A 15,822-nucleotide genomic window follows, 5' to 3' on the forward strand; every position below is an offset into this window, starting at 1 on the left:
GTTAGGTGACAAATACCAATTTGTTCACAAAACTGTTAAAAGTCATGTGAAGTGAACTGTGGTCCATTGTCTGACACAAGTGCTTCTGGCAAACCTTCTATGCAAAATATGGAGGACAATGCTTGAATGGTGCTACGTGATGTGATAGAAGCCATAGGCGTTGCAAATGGGAACTTGCTAAAAAGAGTCTACCACTATGAGCCAACGAGTGTTCCAAAATGGTCCTGCAAAGTCTATGTGCACTTGTTGCCATGGGGATTGAGTCTTAGGCCAAGCTGAGAATGTCTGTGGTGGAGCAGATTCATTTTCCATGTGTGCGCAACACTGTGATGTCATCTGTTCAATGTGGGCATCCATGCCCTGCCAGGTACAGTGCCGTCCTGCTAGCGAACAATTCCTAAATGTCCTAGGTGGAGCAATTGCAACACATCCTTTTGCAACACTTTGGGAAGAAGCACATGATTGTCCACTGTTATGTTGAACTAGAATAACACTGTATGAACTGAAAGGTTATGCCAACATGCAAAATATCAACGCACAACCAAGTTCTGGATACTGTTCAATGAACAAGGCCAAGATGTGTGAATGTAATGCAACAAAATCTTGAGATCTGGGTCTGATTCCATGGCCTGTGCAATTTTTCTGTAGTGCAAAGGAAAAGATTCCAGCAATTCAGAGTCATGCATGTCGATTTGGCAACAAGGTGTGCCAGATGAATCAAAATCAGAGTCTGGGCCAATCAGAAGGCGAGATACAGCGTCTGGATTGCCATGTTTTGCCATAGGTCTGTACACAATTTCATACTGATACTGTGAAAGCAACAAAGACCAACACTGCAATTTTTGAGCAGTGCATGTAGGAACCGCCTTTGACAGATGGAACAAGGACTGCAAAGGCTTGTGATCTGTCACTAAAAAGAACTGGTGACCATACAAATAGTGATGGAATTTTATCACACCATACACAATAACGAGAGCTTCTTATTCAATTTGAGAATAATTGCACTGAATTTGAGTTAACAACTTTGAGGCAAAAACAATGGTCTGTCTTGTGCACCAATTCTGTGCAAAAGTACAGCGCCAATTCCATAGAAGAAATGTCAACTTGCAAAACTGCTGACTTGGCAGAGTCAAAATGTGCTAAACATCTGTCATTAAGCAAAGCATTTTTGAGTTTCTGGAATGTGTTGTGACACTATTTGGTCCACACAAAAGGTACATTTTAGCAGTGCAAGCGATTCAAGGGAGCCGCAATTTGAGTGGCATTCAGTATGAATCAATGTAGTACATCATATTGCCTAGTACTGACTGCAGTTCAGAGACATTGTGCGGAACAGGCAGGTCACGGATTGCAAGCAAATGAGATTGGAGGGGATGCACACCCTGACTGTTTCATATGACCTAAGCACTGTAGTTCAGTTTGAAAAGTTCACAGCTCAGGGTCTAGTGGCTAGTGTTGCTGCCTCTGGATCATGGGGTTCCGGGTTCGATTCCCAGCAAGGTTGGGGGTTTTCTCTACCCGGGGACTGGGTGTTTGTGTTGTCCTCATCATTTCATCCTCATCATCATCATTTGTGACAGTGGCTAGATTGGACTGTGTAAGAATTGGGACTTTGTATGGGCGCTGATGACAGCGCAGTTGAGCGCCCCACAACCCAAACATCATCATCATCATCAGTTTGAAAAAAGGCACACTTTTTGAGACAATACTTGAGTCCTGCTTCTGACAACACTTGAAAAAGAGTAAGCAAATTGGCAATGTGTTCCTCTAATGCGCAACCTGAGACGACAATATCGTCAAGGTAGTTAGAACAAAATGGCACTTTTGCAGTCAGCTGTTCCAAGTAATGTTGAAAAATGGCAGGTGCAACAGCAGTGCCAAAGGGGAAACACAAATACTTGAACAGTCATAAGTGTGTATTACAATAAACACTTTCTGTGGTTCTTCATCCAATGGAATTTGCAAGTAGGCATTACGCAAATCTATCTTAGGAAAGTAATGTCCTGCACCAAGCCTGTCCATGAGTTCTTCAGGGCAAGGTAATGGATAAGTGTCATCCACTGTCTGTGGGTTGACTGTAGACTTGAAGTAAACACAAATGCGAATGCGACCAGAAGCCTTAGGCAACAAAATGAGAGGACTTGCCCATTGACTAGCTTGAATGGGTGCAATTACACAATTATCTTGCAATTCTTTCAATTCACTGGCTACTTTGTCTCTTATAACAGTTGGAATGGGGCAGGCCTGGAAAAACTTAGGCTGTGCACTGTCTTTCAATGTAACATGTGCTACAAAGTTATTATATTTTCCCATTCCTTTGGAAAATAGTCCAGGAAATTCTTTTAAAAAAAGCTAGCTACAATGCCTTTTGGTGCAAAAGACAACACCGAAAGTCTTGGATGCTAAGTCCAGACAAATCAAAGGCGTGTAAACTGAATATGTTCTCACTGTCTTTTGCTTTCAACACAGTAAAATTCACTGTCCTAGTGTGAGATTTGTAAGTGTCAGGCAAACTACACTGTCCAAACACTGGAATTTCCTGTCCTTTGTAAGCAGTGAGGTGCTTGCTAGATTTAGAAAGGCGTGGTGAGCCTAACTGTTCGTATGTAGCATGATTAAGCAAAGTTACTGAGGTGCCTGTGTCCAACTAAAAGTTCACATGACAGCCATCAATTCCTAATGAGACAAATAGTTTGTTAGAACGTCATTGCACAGCACTAGGGCGAGAAGGAGGCACAACCTCAATCTTACTTCTGGAAGCCTGTTTTTTCTGGGAGCAGGCAAAATGGGTGTTTTTGTACTGTTGCAAACAAACTGCTTGGATATGGCCTTTTTTTTTTCCTCATGTGTAACATGTTGCATTACGTGATGGGCAATCCTGTCTTTTATGGTGAAGAAAACATCTATGTTTCACTAAATTCACAGGCTTGTTTATATGTCTTCATGGCTGTCTGTGCAGTTGTGTACACACTCATTGTTGCAGCTGCTTGGGGCGGTCACAGACAAGGGGTGTTTTGACCCGACAGATTGGGGCCTGGTCAAATTTATTGGATACTGTGTCACGCGAATCATATTGCTCTAAGATTTTCAATACTTGGGGAAATGGTGGATCAGAGTACTTTAAGATCTTTTCCCATATCATACTATCTGGGACATTGAATGTTATTGCATTCAGTATCATGAGAGCACTGTAAAAGTTGCCACAACTACCACTTCCTAGTCATGCCTGTTAATTCTGTGTACCATCGGTGATACCTCTGTTCCAGCTTTTTCTGCAAGTAAAAGAACTGATATCTAGCTGCAGCTACTTGAACTCGCTGGTCATAGTAATGAGTTAATGCAGCGATTACTTTGTCATAGCTGAGTTCATCAGGAGACATGGTTGGGTATAGTTTTTGTATTAACCTGAACACTCGGGACCCCACAGTCAAAAATAAGTATTGTAACTTAGAGAACCTTGAAAACAATGAACTTGACAATGTGCTTGGAACTGAGTCGGGTATTTGAGCCATTCTTCTTCTGATTCCTTAAATTGCTGGAATGTTGGGATGCTGGTCGGTGGCACTTGTCGGGCTGGTTGGTTGGTTGGTTGTGCAGCTGACGCAGCTTGTGCAGCCAGTTGTTGTTGTACCATCATCAGTAGGGTAGCAATTTGTTGGTTCTGAAATGGAAAAACGTGTGTTAGATCCATTACGTTGGCCGTCTGTGGCTGAGGTGTGGGGGCTGGAGTTGGAGGGGGTGGGGTAGCCATGGTTTACACAAATATGTTATATCAAAAAGCAAGCAAAGCCTCTGAAAAGAGAAATTTGATTAGTTCTGCAGCTCCCCTCCTGGAATACATGCAAGAACACAACAACAAATTAGCAAATTGAAATGAGCACTGCAGCAAGCTAAAACACAAGAGAAGCTAGCAAAATTTTCAGCTAAATTAATTAGCTTCAGTCTCCACTGAATTATCCTCATTGCCACTGTTGAATCCTTTTTGCCACTATAGAGTCTTGTAGCATAGGGAGCAAGAGAGAGGATGTTATGGGTGGCTTGTATCCTCTTTCTACAGCACAAATGCACACGTGGATTAACACATTCTTTATTTACATGAACAGATAGCTGCTACTTAACTTTAACAGAGTCCATGTGTTGTGGTATGAGCTCTTCAATAATAGTACATGTTAGCCTCACTGCTGGTGCAGTACAAGTCCCCCTATTTACTGTTGGAGCTTAAGCCCTTCTGCAATGAATGGCAGATGCCAGACAGGAGTGCAAGTTAGAGTGCCTGTGACTAAGCAGCTGGGTGACTGAGGCCCTCCGGTCAGTGACGGTGATCTAAATACTAGTGGTCGAGAGGGCTTTGGTGGCATATTGCTTGCGAGTGTGTCCTTGGCCTCTTTTCTGATAGGTGCTCTTGATTCAACATCTACTATCGATCTCTGCACTACATCTTTGCCAACCGGTGTGCCCGCGACAGCTTACAGCAGCACGGAAAGAACTCAGTAGACGGCTGGTGTGAACGGCTAATGGCTAATCACTCAGCACAACACATAGCACAATACACTATGTGAGGTCCACGGTAGTCAACCTCTGAGAAATCACTGGCCCAGCCAGGTCACTGCTAGCAAACACCACCAGTAAACATCTCTGCCAGCGGATCTGCTCAACTGTGAGTCACATGTATCCCCTATGGTCAATTTCCGCACCATCCCACTGTGCTACCCATTCCAGCTCATCTGCCTCCATCATGATACTAAACAAAGGAATACTGTTTGAAGGCTACATAGGGTTGAAAATGACCAGGTATTTGCTGCAACCTCTGGCACAGTACCGGAGAGGCACAAAGGGAATGTGACAGTGAAGCAGTTATGAAAGGAGGCAACACTGATGCCACCAGCTCTGCCTGAAGTTTGGAATGGCATGGAGGTTACAGAATGGTGTGGTCCAACTGGCAGAAGTGGAGACAATGCCATTTCCATTGGTGAGGGGTTGGGAGGAGGTGGGGGAGGAGGAGGATGGATCAAAATCTATGTGCTCAACATCAGCAGGCACAGGTGTGGGCTTCACTGGGAGCCACTGCTGCAGGCAGCAGAGTGTGCAGAGGGGGGCAACAGCAGGGAAGCACACCACTGCAAGTAGGAATGCTCACCCAGAGTAATGTTGTGATCCAACATGCCACCCAGCAGACTGCAGCAGTGATGTCTCAAAAGGGCATGGACATAGCCAATTTGCACGTGAGTCAGCTGCTTCCCACCAACTTCCACCACAAACAACTGCCGACTTTTGTGGCCCACCACAACACCCAACAGCCACACCTTGCGCCAGCTGAAGGACAACGCCCAAACGGCAGCCCCAGGAGAAAAATGTGGCTGTCCATAGTGGTCTGTGGCATGCAACCAAGGATTCAGCAAATCCAAGAGACCCTGTGGCCCGTGCAAATGTTTTGCCTTTCTGCACACATTGACTGCAACCGTCACAAATGCAAAAGTCCTCAAACTCCCATGACACAGATTGCTGATGGTTGTCAGATACCAGGGTCCCAGGGGATCCCTCAATGGCAAAAATAATCAATGCACCAACCACGGTAGTCAATGACATGGAGGAAAGCTTGGCTATGTATGGGAAACTGGACAATGCATTGACCACCAATAACCACATACCGCCCAAAAAAGAGCCGGCAAAATCAACCTGCACCCTGTCCTAAGGGTGCTCTGAGACCTGCCAAGGTAAGAACTGGTGTGCCAATGAAGCTTGGTTCTGTACACAAGCCCAACAAGAACACACCAGATGTTTGCTGTCACAATCAATTGCCAGCCAGTAGAAGTGATGTTGCGCCAATGCCTTTATACGAGTCATACACCAGTGTGATGCATGCAGCAGCTGGAGTATGTGATGACACACCACCAGGGGAACAACCACATGACAGCATTGCTCCTCCATGGCAAGTTTGAGAACCCGTAGGACAACATTGAACCTCTCACGTTGTAGGAAAAATGTATGCCATGCGTGATCTGCATCTAGAGAGACATGCTCTAACCAACCCAACTGGACTGCTGAAACGATATTCCAGAAAAGTGTGTCAGTGGCCATGGTGGTCGTGACTTTGCATGCTGTCCAGGGAAAATGTGATAGGGTTTGCTGTAACGAATCATGTAACATGAACACAAGAGCCTTCAGCTGATCGAACTTGGATTGGGACCTACTGGGAGCTGTAATAGCACATTAGCATTGGCATTCTGGGCAGTGAAGTGGTAACAAATATAATAACAACAGTTACTGAGAAAGAGGGTCCACTGCTGCAACTGGTGGGCAGTCCTATCTGGCAGCTCGGAATGAGGGACAAATAAGAAAACCAATGGCACGTGGTCGGTGATGAGGAGGAACCTCTCCCCTTACAGGAAGATGTGGAACTTTTTAACTCTGAAAATAATGACTAGTGCTTCCTTTTCCACTTGTGAATAATTACACTGCATAGTGGGTAGCATTTTTAATCCAAAAACCATGGGCTGTTTGATGCCAGCTGGATTCTGATGGGACAGGATGACATCAATGTCATCCTGGGATGCATCGCAAGCCAGAATTAAAAGTTTATCCAGCGTAAAGGAAGCCAGACAGAAAGCTTAGCATGAACCTGCTTGAGAGACTGAAAATCCAATTGACAATCTGCAGACTAGACAGTCTTAAAGCCCTTCTGGTGAAGCTGGTTATAAGGCTGTCAGTTGTGGGTGGCCAAGGAAATGCACTGAGCATAATACGAAATCTTACCCAAATAGATTGGAGCTTCTTCATGTTCTTGGGTGCTGGTAGGTCAACAATGTCCTTGATGTTGGCGTCTGTGGGCACAAGGCCACCTTTACTAAGCAAATAATCCAAAAAAATGCATCTTCGGGGAGAAAAAACCGCACTTCTCCATCTTGTAATGAAGGCCATTCTCTAGGAGGCATTGGAAAACTGACTGTAGGTTTTGTAAATATTCCTGCCAAGTAAGTTCCATGACCCAGATGTCATCAAGGTAATTGACACAACAGGGAATGTCCTGAATCAAATGTTCCAAACACCATTGGCAAATACTCAGTGCTGACAAGATTCCAAAAGGAAAGTGATTAAAATGGTAAAGCCTAAAGAGGTGTTTAGGAACAGGAAAGTCAGATAAACAACATCCAGCGGTAATTGCAGGTAAGTGGCACGCAACTCATGCAGGAAAAGTACTAGCTCCCTGACAACTTTGCCAACAACTCTGCCTGTTGCAGAGTGGGATATGAATCTGTGAGACATGTTGACTGTATGTTTAAAATTACCACAAAGGTGCTTGGCGCCATCAGGCTTTTGAATTAATACCAAAGTGGTGGCCCACCTACTTGACAAAATAGGGGAAATGACACACTGATCCTGCCAATGCTGCAATGCAAACTTTATCTTGTCATGAATGGCGAAGGGAATGAGGTGGGGCTAACAAAATTTGCGTACTGCCAAGAGCTTAAGAGAAACATGTGCCACGACATTTCCAGCTTGGCCCAATGTATTCTCAAACAGGGGCCTGTAGGACCACAGTAAGGAGTCCTAATCATGAAAAATAAATGGATTGAGACACAAAATGCACTTTGTCAGTGATCTGGAAGTCAGAAACAGAAAAAGTTTTGAGCCCAAAGATATTTTGCATCAGTGGTGAATTGACAATAACAAGGTAAGTTTCTGTTCCACAATCTTATAATGTGTGGAGAAGGAGAATTGCTCCCACACAGGAATGTGCTGTTTATTGTAAGACACAACCTGATGGAGTGGCCGTTGCAACTGCGGGTTGCCAAGCACTCGTTTGCAATCACTTAAATAATAGTGTTTCCTTGGCAGCTCATCAGAGCATGCCAGAGAGCTTACCCAAGTGGCCTTTATAATCAGCCCTGTGAACTGTATGGATGCGCAATCTCTGAAACGTGCATGTCATGAGTGAAGATACATCAGTAATCAATATTAATGGAAAATATAAATTATGTTTTCCAAGGTGATTTGTGCACCAGGATTAAATTCGTGAATGCTAATCACTCTTCACAGTGACCTCCACAATGCTACAAATGATTATTACAACTGTGTGCATTCTTATGATGAGTCCCTAAGTGACTTGGAACGAGTCATGGTATAATAAAAATTGAATCACACAACATGTTACTGGTTATTGTTACCAGTATTTCAGAAAACCTTCATGCATCACTGTGGCAGTGTTCCATATCCATAATGGATAAAAGTATGAACAACACAAGGGTCTTAATCAGTGATAAAAAACTTAAAACTCTCCAGACACCTGTAACAGAAACTTTGAATAGTAGTCTAGAGCAGATTCAAGAAAACTAAACTGTTTGTGAATTAAAAGCTTTGCTTATGTCCAGTCGGTGTTAAAATATAGTATAATATTTTGAGCAATACAGCATCCAATATAAAGTTTTTTTGGATGCAATAAAGATTTTTTAGTGTAATGGAAAAAGCTGAAAAAGTACCCTAAGACTTGCAAACTAATATTCAGAAAACAGGAATTTTCCTTCTTCCATGTATTTACATTTATGGGTTTGTAATAGTCATTAAGAAATATTCACTTGAATATGCAAGGCTCTTCTATAAAAATGAAGATTTCCGTGACTATGACACTAAGTAAGAATTAACCTTCATCATAGAAAAATAAAACATTATGGTTTTGGTTTTTAAGATAATGTATTATCTTTTTAGATTCAGAGCAGAATCACCAAAGAAATTAAACCAGTAGTTATTTTATCAAGTCTCAGTGTCAGTATTTTTTAACTGATTACTGCCAAAAAGTGCAAAGTAATAGCTTTTTACTGACATAAACTCTAATGACTATGTATTTGAGAGAAATACTGTATAAAAATTTAATTTCTTATTTATGAAAAAACTCTACCACTTTTCTTGTGTTTGGGTGGGTTTAATATTATCTTCAAGAGTACTTGTCACATAATGTACTGTAAATTAATTCTCAAACTGTTTTTCACTATTTAATACAAAATGTGTGCCCATAATATATGGAAACATGTACTCATGGTATAACATTCTCAGATGACTTTACTTTATTGCATCTTTGAATAAAAAATAATGAAAAATGACCAGTAAAGTTGGCCCTACCTGTATACGTTCATAAAGACACAACTTTTAAATAACTGTAAATAGTTCTGTGGTATGCAGACTGTATCTGATGTTATCATGTGCATATTGATACTGAGGAGAAAAAATTACTGCAAAGAAGCTAAACTTACAATATGAAACTTCATGTTTTTCATAATATCATCACTAACACAGATGCACATGGTACATTTTACTAGATTAAATAAAAGAAGTAGGTGAGAGACACAAGAAAGGATGGAACATAAAAGATGCAGTGGATCTGCCCTCACTGCAGAGTGAGCGGTGCATGGTAATAAATAAATCTAGTGTGCAGTCGGTATGTCTACCCGGGGGCCTCATCCGAAATTTGGAGGAGTCCCCGCCTGCAGCTATCGAGTGTGCATTTTCCAGTCGTCTGCAAGTAGTGGCTCAAGTCGGCACCAGTGACATTTGTCACATGGGTTCTGAGGACATCCTCAGTTCATACAAGCATTTGGCAGAAGTGGTGAAGCCTGCTGAGCTTGGTGTGAGGTGCAAGCAGAGCTCATAATTTGCAGCTTCATTCCCAGAACTGATTGGGGTCATTTGCTTAGGAGCCAAGTAGAGGGTCTCAACTGAAGGCTCTGTCAATTCTGTGATGGTCTTGGCTACAAATTTCTTAACCTGTGTTATGGAGTGGAGAACTTCTCTTGATAGGTTAGGGTTGCTCTATGCAAAGGAAGCAGCTGTTCTGGTAGCATAGTAATTGTAGAGTGCACATGGGTTTTTTTAGGCTGATCAATGGTTTGAGGTCCTCTGATGAACACTCACCAGTTGATATTCTAAGAATGAAATCAGTACATCTACAGTGCAAAGATACTTTGACCTTAAATTTTAATGGTAAATGGAAGCATTTGCAATAAAGTTCTTGAATTTACTGCCTTCCAGTAAAGTCGCCATGCTCAAATTATTTTCAGAACTGTGATCTGGCTGAAATCTGAAGTAGAATGCTCTGAAATATTTAGTGAGGCATGGATCATATATCAAAAAGACAGATTAGATGCCACAGAAGGGGACTATTCATTGCAGTTGATTGTCTGTGTCAAGCTCAAAATTGAGTCTGACTGTGAATTTATGTGGAAGTGTGTAATAGGTCTAGATAAGCTCAAGTTAATTTTTGGATGTTTCTCCAGCCACCAGATTCCACTTGGCAGTTTTAAAATCAGTCAAAGAAAGTCAACACACAGAAGTGCGGAAATACCCAGATCATGCAATATTAGTTTGAGGTGAATTTAACCTACTGAGTAAGGACTGCAATGTCTGTGGATTCATTACAGGTTGCAGGTGGAATGGACAGGTTGTGCTGTGAAGTAGTTTTGAACACATTTTTCAAAAACTGTCTTGAGAGTTAGTTTGAGAGTCCACACATGATGAAAACGTTTTAGACCTTGTAGCTACAAACAAGCCCGACCGTATCTATGGTGTCAGCATATGGACAGGGATTAGTGATCATGATGTCATCAGAGTGATGATAGTTACTAAGTTAATAAAGCCTTCAAAGAAGACAAAATATTTTTGCTAGAAAGAGCAGGTAAACAGTCGGGCACACAGTTTTAATCTGCCAGGAAGTTTCATATCAGCGCACACTCCGCTGCAGAGTGAAAATCTCATTCTGGAAACATCCCCCAGGCTGTGGTTAAGCCATGTCTCCGCAATATCCTTTCTTTCAGGAGTGCTAGTTCTGCAAGGTTCGCAGGAGAGCTTCTGTAAAGTTTGGAAGGTAGGAGATGAGGTACTGGCAGAAGTAAAGCTGTGAGTACTGGGCGTGAGTCGTGCTTCGGTAGCTCAGATGGTAGAGCACTTGCCCGCGAAAGGCAAAGGTCCCGGGTTCGAGTCTCGGTCGGGCACACAGTTTTAATCTGCCAGGAAGTTTCAGGTAAACAGTTGTTAGCATCCCACATAGACAAGGAATGGACATAATTTAGCTCCAATATGAAGGACATAGTGGATAGTGGAATTGTGGGCAACGTTTAAATGTGTTGTAAATTGCACTCTGTAGAAGTATGTGCCAAGTAAGTGCTTTAAGGTAAGACTGAACATGATTTAATAAAAAATGTTGGAAAATGCTGAAGAACTAGAGAGTGTTACACTCTCAATTCAAAATAGAAAGTGCAAATGATGAAAGGAAAAAGTTAGTACAAATTTGTAAACCTGTAAAAATATTGATGCATGAAGCATACAACTACTATCACCATCATACCTTAGCAAAAGATATTGCTGAGAACTCAAGAAAATACTGGTCCTAAGTAAAATCGCTAAATGGGTCGAAAGCATCTATTCAATCACTTGTTGACCAGTCTGGTGTGGCAACAGAAGACAGCAAAAGGAAAGCTAGTGTTTCAAATTTCACATTTAAGAAATCTTTCAAAGACATAATTGTTGACATTTAAGAAATCATTCCCACAGGAGGGTCATACATATGTACTGTTGTTTGACAGTTACACTAACCCCCATACAGAGGACATAGCAATAGGCAATGCTGCAGAGAACCAACTGACCAAGTTGACAACAAATAAGTCACAAGATTTGGATGGAATCCCAGTCTGGTTTTACAGAGAGTACTCTATGACATAGGCCTCTTACTTAGCTTGCATTTATCACGAATCTCTTCCCCAGCAGAAAGTTCCAAGCAACTGGAAAAAAGTGCAGGCAACTCCTATAAACAAGAAGGGTAAAAAAAAATGGACCTGCAAAATTACAGATACTAAACATAGGGAAACGTAAGTTAATGAGAAGGAAAAACAATCTGTAATTTTTGAATACAGCATTAGTGTTGTGCTGCTTGACACACTCAAGACAGTTAAATACGAAAGGCATATCATTGCAAAGGGATATGAAATGGAATGAGGACACAAGCCTGGTATCAGGGAAGCAGAATGTTGGCTTTGGTTTATTGGGAGAATTTGAGGAAAGTGTGGTTCATCTGTAAAGAACACCACATATAGAACACTAGTATGACACATTCTTGAGTATTGCTCAGTTGTTCAGGATTCCCACCAGGTTGGATTAAAGAGAGACATCAAAGCAATTCAGAGGCGGCTTGTTATATTTCTTACTGATATGTTCGATCAGCATGCAAGTATTGTGTAGATGCTTCATGAACTCAAATGTGATTTCTTGGAGAGAAGAATATGTTCTTTTTGCAGAACACTACTGAGAAAATTTGGAGAACTGTCATTTGAAGCTGACTGCAGAACGGTTCTACTGCCACCAATGTACATTGCACATAAGGGTCATGTAGATAGGATAAGAGAAATTAGGGCTCATATAGAGGCATATAGATAGTTGTTTTTCCTTTATTCTGTTTGTGAGTGGAACAGGAAAGGAAATGACTAGCAGTGGCACAAAGTGCCCTCTGCTATGTGCCATACAGTGGCCCATGTAGATGTAGAGTGGACACAGATAATCAGATGTAGAAGTCGTGTAATTATGTAGCCCAGAAGTTTGTTGTTTGACTATTCCTGAAGTTGCTTTCATTCATTTACATCATGCATTTTACTGTATTATCATTACCATTCTTCTTCATTGCTTATCTGTGGGAAGCTTTGTAATATAAACTGTAGGACACATAAACAGCTGTGTTTTAAGGATGTGGTAGCAAATAAAACTACAATAGCACTGTTCGCATTGTCATTACTTGGTTCACAGGCAGTGAAAAGACTATCATACCATAACTGCAGAATATGATTCATTCAGGTCCTTACACACAATGCAGCTAAAAGTACAGGATCACTCACAATAAATAGCATATACTCAATGAAACTGTATACAGTAAATTTTGGTTACTAAATTTAAATGTAATGTGTTCATGGATGTTTAACCTATAGCATATTCTGATGGCATGCATCTTTGCTGTCAGAGTAAATTCTTAAGTTAGTCACTATAACACATAAATTGCTTTCTGTAGTTTATTTGCTAGTCTCATACGTGGCAATTCGGTTAATGTACAAAAGGTCCATCTCGGCACTAAAACACAACTTCCATCTGATGTTACTACACCATTTATAATGACAACATTCATACCACAAACTTCTCAACATACCGTATTTACTCGAATCTAAGCCGCACTTGAATCTAAGTTGCACCTGAAAAATGAGACTCGAAATAAAGGAAAAAAAAATTTCCCGAATCTAAGCCGCACCTGAAATTTGAGACTCGAAATTCAAGGGGAGAGAAAAGTTTTAGGCCGCACCTCCAAATGGAAACAAAGTTTGTCCATTGTAATATGAGACACAATTTAGGTCGAATGAATGACGATACAGCTACAGTAGTTTGGTTCGAGTCTAAGCTTAGCAGTTAAGCTTTACCACGTAGCCATTGCTATGCGTCAGGCGCTCCGTCCGTATTTATACGGGTGCCCTTCCTTTTTCACATGCTTCGTCTGGTTTGAATCGATTGCTTATTTTGCTTTGATCTGATAGTTGCAGTTTTCTTTGTTATAGGTGTTTGCGTCACTCTTAAGCTGAAAATGCATTACTGCACTGTGTCATGCATTGTTTGTCGCATTCTGATAGTGCGTGTTTACGGCCTGTCGCGGCTCGCGGCACGGCTTGCTTTTGTGTGCGCTACCGCCGCGTACAATTAAAAAAAAAAAAAAGAGGAATCGTCTCATTAGCGAAACAATGGCAAGAGACCGCAATTTGTTGTTACTTACACTGCTGCTTTCTTTGATAATGATCAACAAGAATCAAATAATAGACTGCGTATGATAGAACATGTTCTGAACGAAAGTTAGGGGAAAATTTTTCTCCGTTTGAAAATCTTTGCGGTCGCTTCTTTATTACATCAAATTCTGCACAGAAATTAGAGTCATTTTAGATTTAAAAATCTAGTCACTTGCCGTGCTTCATTTCTGACTGTATCACTACTAGGCATAAGAATAATACGAATATAAACATGACACGATACGTATATTCTTCCGCGTTTGCTGTTGTCTCACTCTAGTTTCGTAGTTTATTAGGCAGACAGGATTTAAATGAGATAGCAGCAAACACGAAAGAATACATGGCAAAATGTTTATATTCGTATAATTCTTATGGTGAAGAGAATACTGTATATGATTCAAATTTCATCAGGTTCCTATTAGCAACCATCTCTTCTCACAGATAGGAAAAAATTCAGAACGTAGAGTTGGCCATATTGACAAACATCCCAAACAGTCTTGCCAGTCAGATTTTCATAGTACACTGAAATTGTGCTACATTCGAAGATGAACAATACGGAATTTGTATTTACTTCGTTGGATAATGTATGAAAATGCATTGGTCGAAACTCGCGGTGGAGAAAAAAAAGCTCGTCTTCCACTTTTTTTTTTTAATTTATTTACTGACGCTGAGATTTTGGCGCCAGTATTTATCCTTGTGCCTACAAAGCATGCCTGCGTAGCGCTACGTATATTCGGCGGCATAAGTTAGTTGTGGCGGCATGTACCGACATTTTTCATAACTTCTGCTTGCTTTGCACTCGATTCTAAGCCGCAGGCGGTTTTTTGGATTACGAAAACCGGAAAAAAAGTGCGGCTTAGATTCGAGTAAATACGGTATCTGTTCTTGTGAAATAAACAACAGGCAACTAATCTATGTTTTTATGATCATTTGTAACTGTAGTTTGTAAAAAGTGCTCTAATATCCATTTTAGTAATACATCAGAGGAACTGTAGAGTCTCACAATTGTGGACAAGATGTAAATGAACATGAAAAAACTATGTGCAAAGTATAACAGAAGTATTTCATGCACAAATTTCAGAAGAAGAAGGCACGGCCCTACTGGAGGTGTTATCAGGGCGTTCCTCTAACATAGGCAAGATCCGTGGTGACGTCATATTAAATGGGCAACCAGTACATTCAAAACAATTAAAGGAATGTGTTGCATATGTCCATTGTGATGGCTTCCTGTGCCCAGATCTAAGTGTTCTTCAGACACTTCATTTTTACAACTGGATGCGAAAGGCCAGCAGTCTTATTACAAAAATGGCAATTAAAGACAGGGTAAGGTATATGTGTAATGTGTTAAGGTAAATTACATCTTAATTGTTGTGCTTTATACATGTTTCTGCAAATGGTACTTACTGCTGATTACCCACCCCCTTCTGTCTCCCCCTGTGTGTGTGTGTGTGTGTGTGTGTGTGTGTGTGTGTGTTGCATTTTGTTTCTGAACTAAATAGTACATTAAACATACATGTAATATATGGGAATATGACTGTTGGATTTTCTACGATTAGTGTAAACCAACAAAAAGTTCCATGATTGTTTTGCAATTTAACAGCTAATTAAACCACAGCATAAAGAACACAGTTTGCCTCTGTATCTGTCATACATCCTGCCAAGAAAATGGCGCCATGTTGCAAGTGGATTCTTTTCACAATTTTATTTTCAATTTTGTATTTAATTGGAAACTATTTATGCTATAAATGTTTATACATTTTAACAAACTGGTGAATGTCCTAAGTCTATGCTGTAGCTGGTGGGGGACGTGTGGCAGTGCCAGGAGTGTAATGAATTTGTTGAGTGTACTGTGACAGGAAGCATAATTTTTGAGCTACAAGTACACAAGTACACAATTTGTGTAGTAAGAAGAAACTGTTAGCATCAGGTAGCTCTTAGTTGTACAGTAACATATCTTGTGTTGCAGCTATATTCATAACTTCAGATTTGTCTTCCAGAAAATTATTTCAATAAATTTGAAAACTGC

At 40.9% G+C, this 15,822-nt stretch overlaps 1 protein-coding gene across 1 annotated transcript in view; it reads left to right on the forward strand.

The window, feature by feature from the left end:
- Positions 1-15,822, forward strand: part of LOC126184511 (ATP-binding cassette sub-family G member 8) — a 322,638-nt gene that overhangs the window by 212,540 nt on the left and 94,276 nt on the right. The window contains exon 10 of the mRNA XM_049926904.1: positions 14,878-15,119. Within this exon, the coding sequence (XP_049782861.1) occupies positions 14,878-15,119 (242 nt within the window). The remainder of the gene's footprint in view (positions 1-14,877; positions 15,120-15,822) is intronic.

This window comes from Schistocerca cancellata, chromosome 4, assembly GCF_023864275.1.
Source record: "Schistocerca cancellata isolate TAMUIC-IGC-003103 chromosome 4, iqSchCanc2.1, whole genome shotgun sequence".
NCBI classification, from domain to species: Eukaryota; Metazoa; Arthropoda; class Insecta; order Orthoptera; family Acrididae; genus Schistocerca; species Schistocerca cancellata.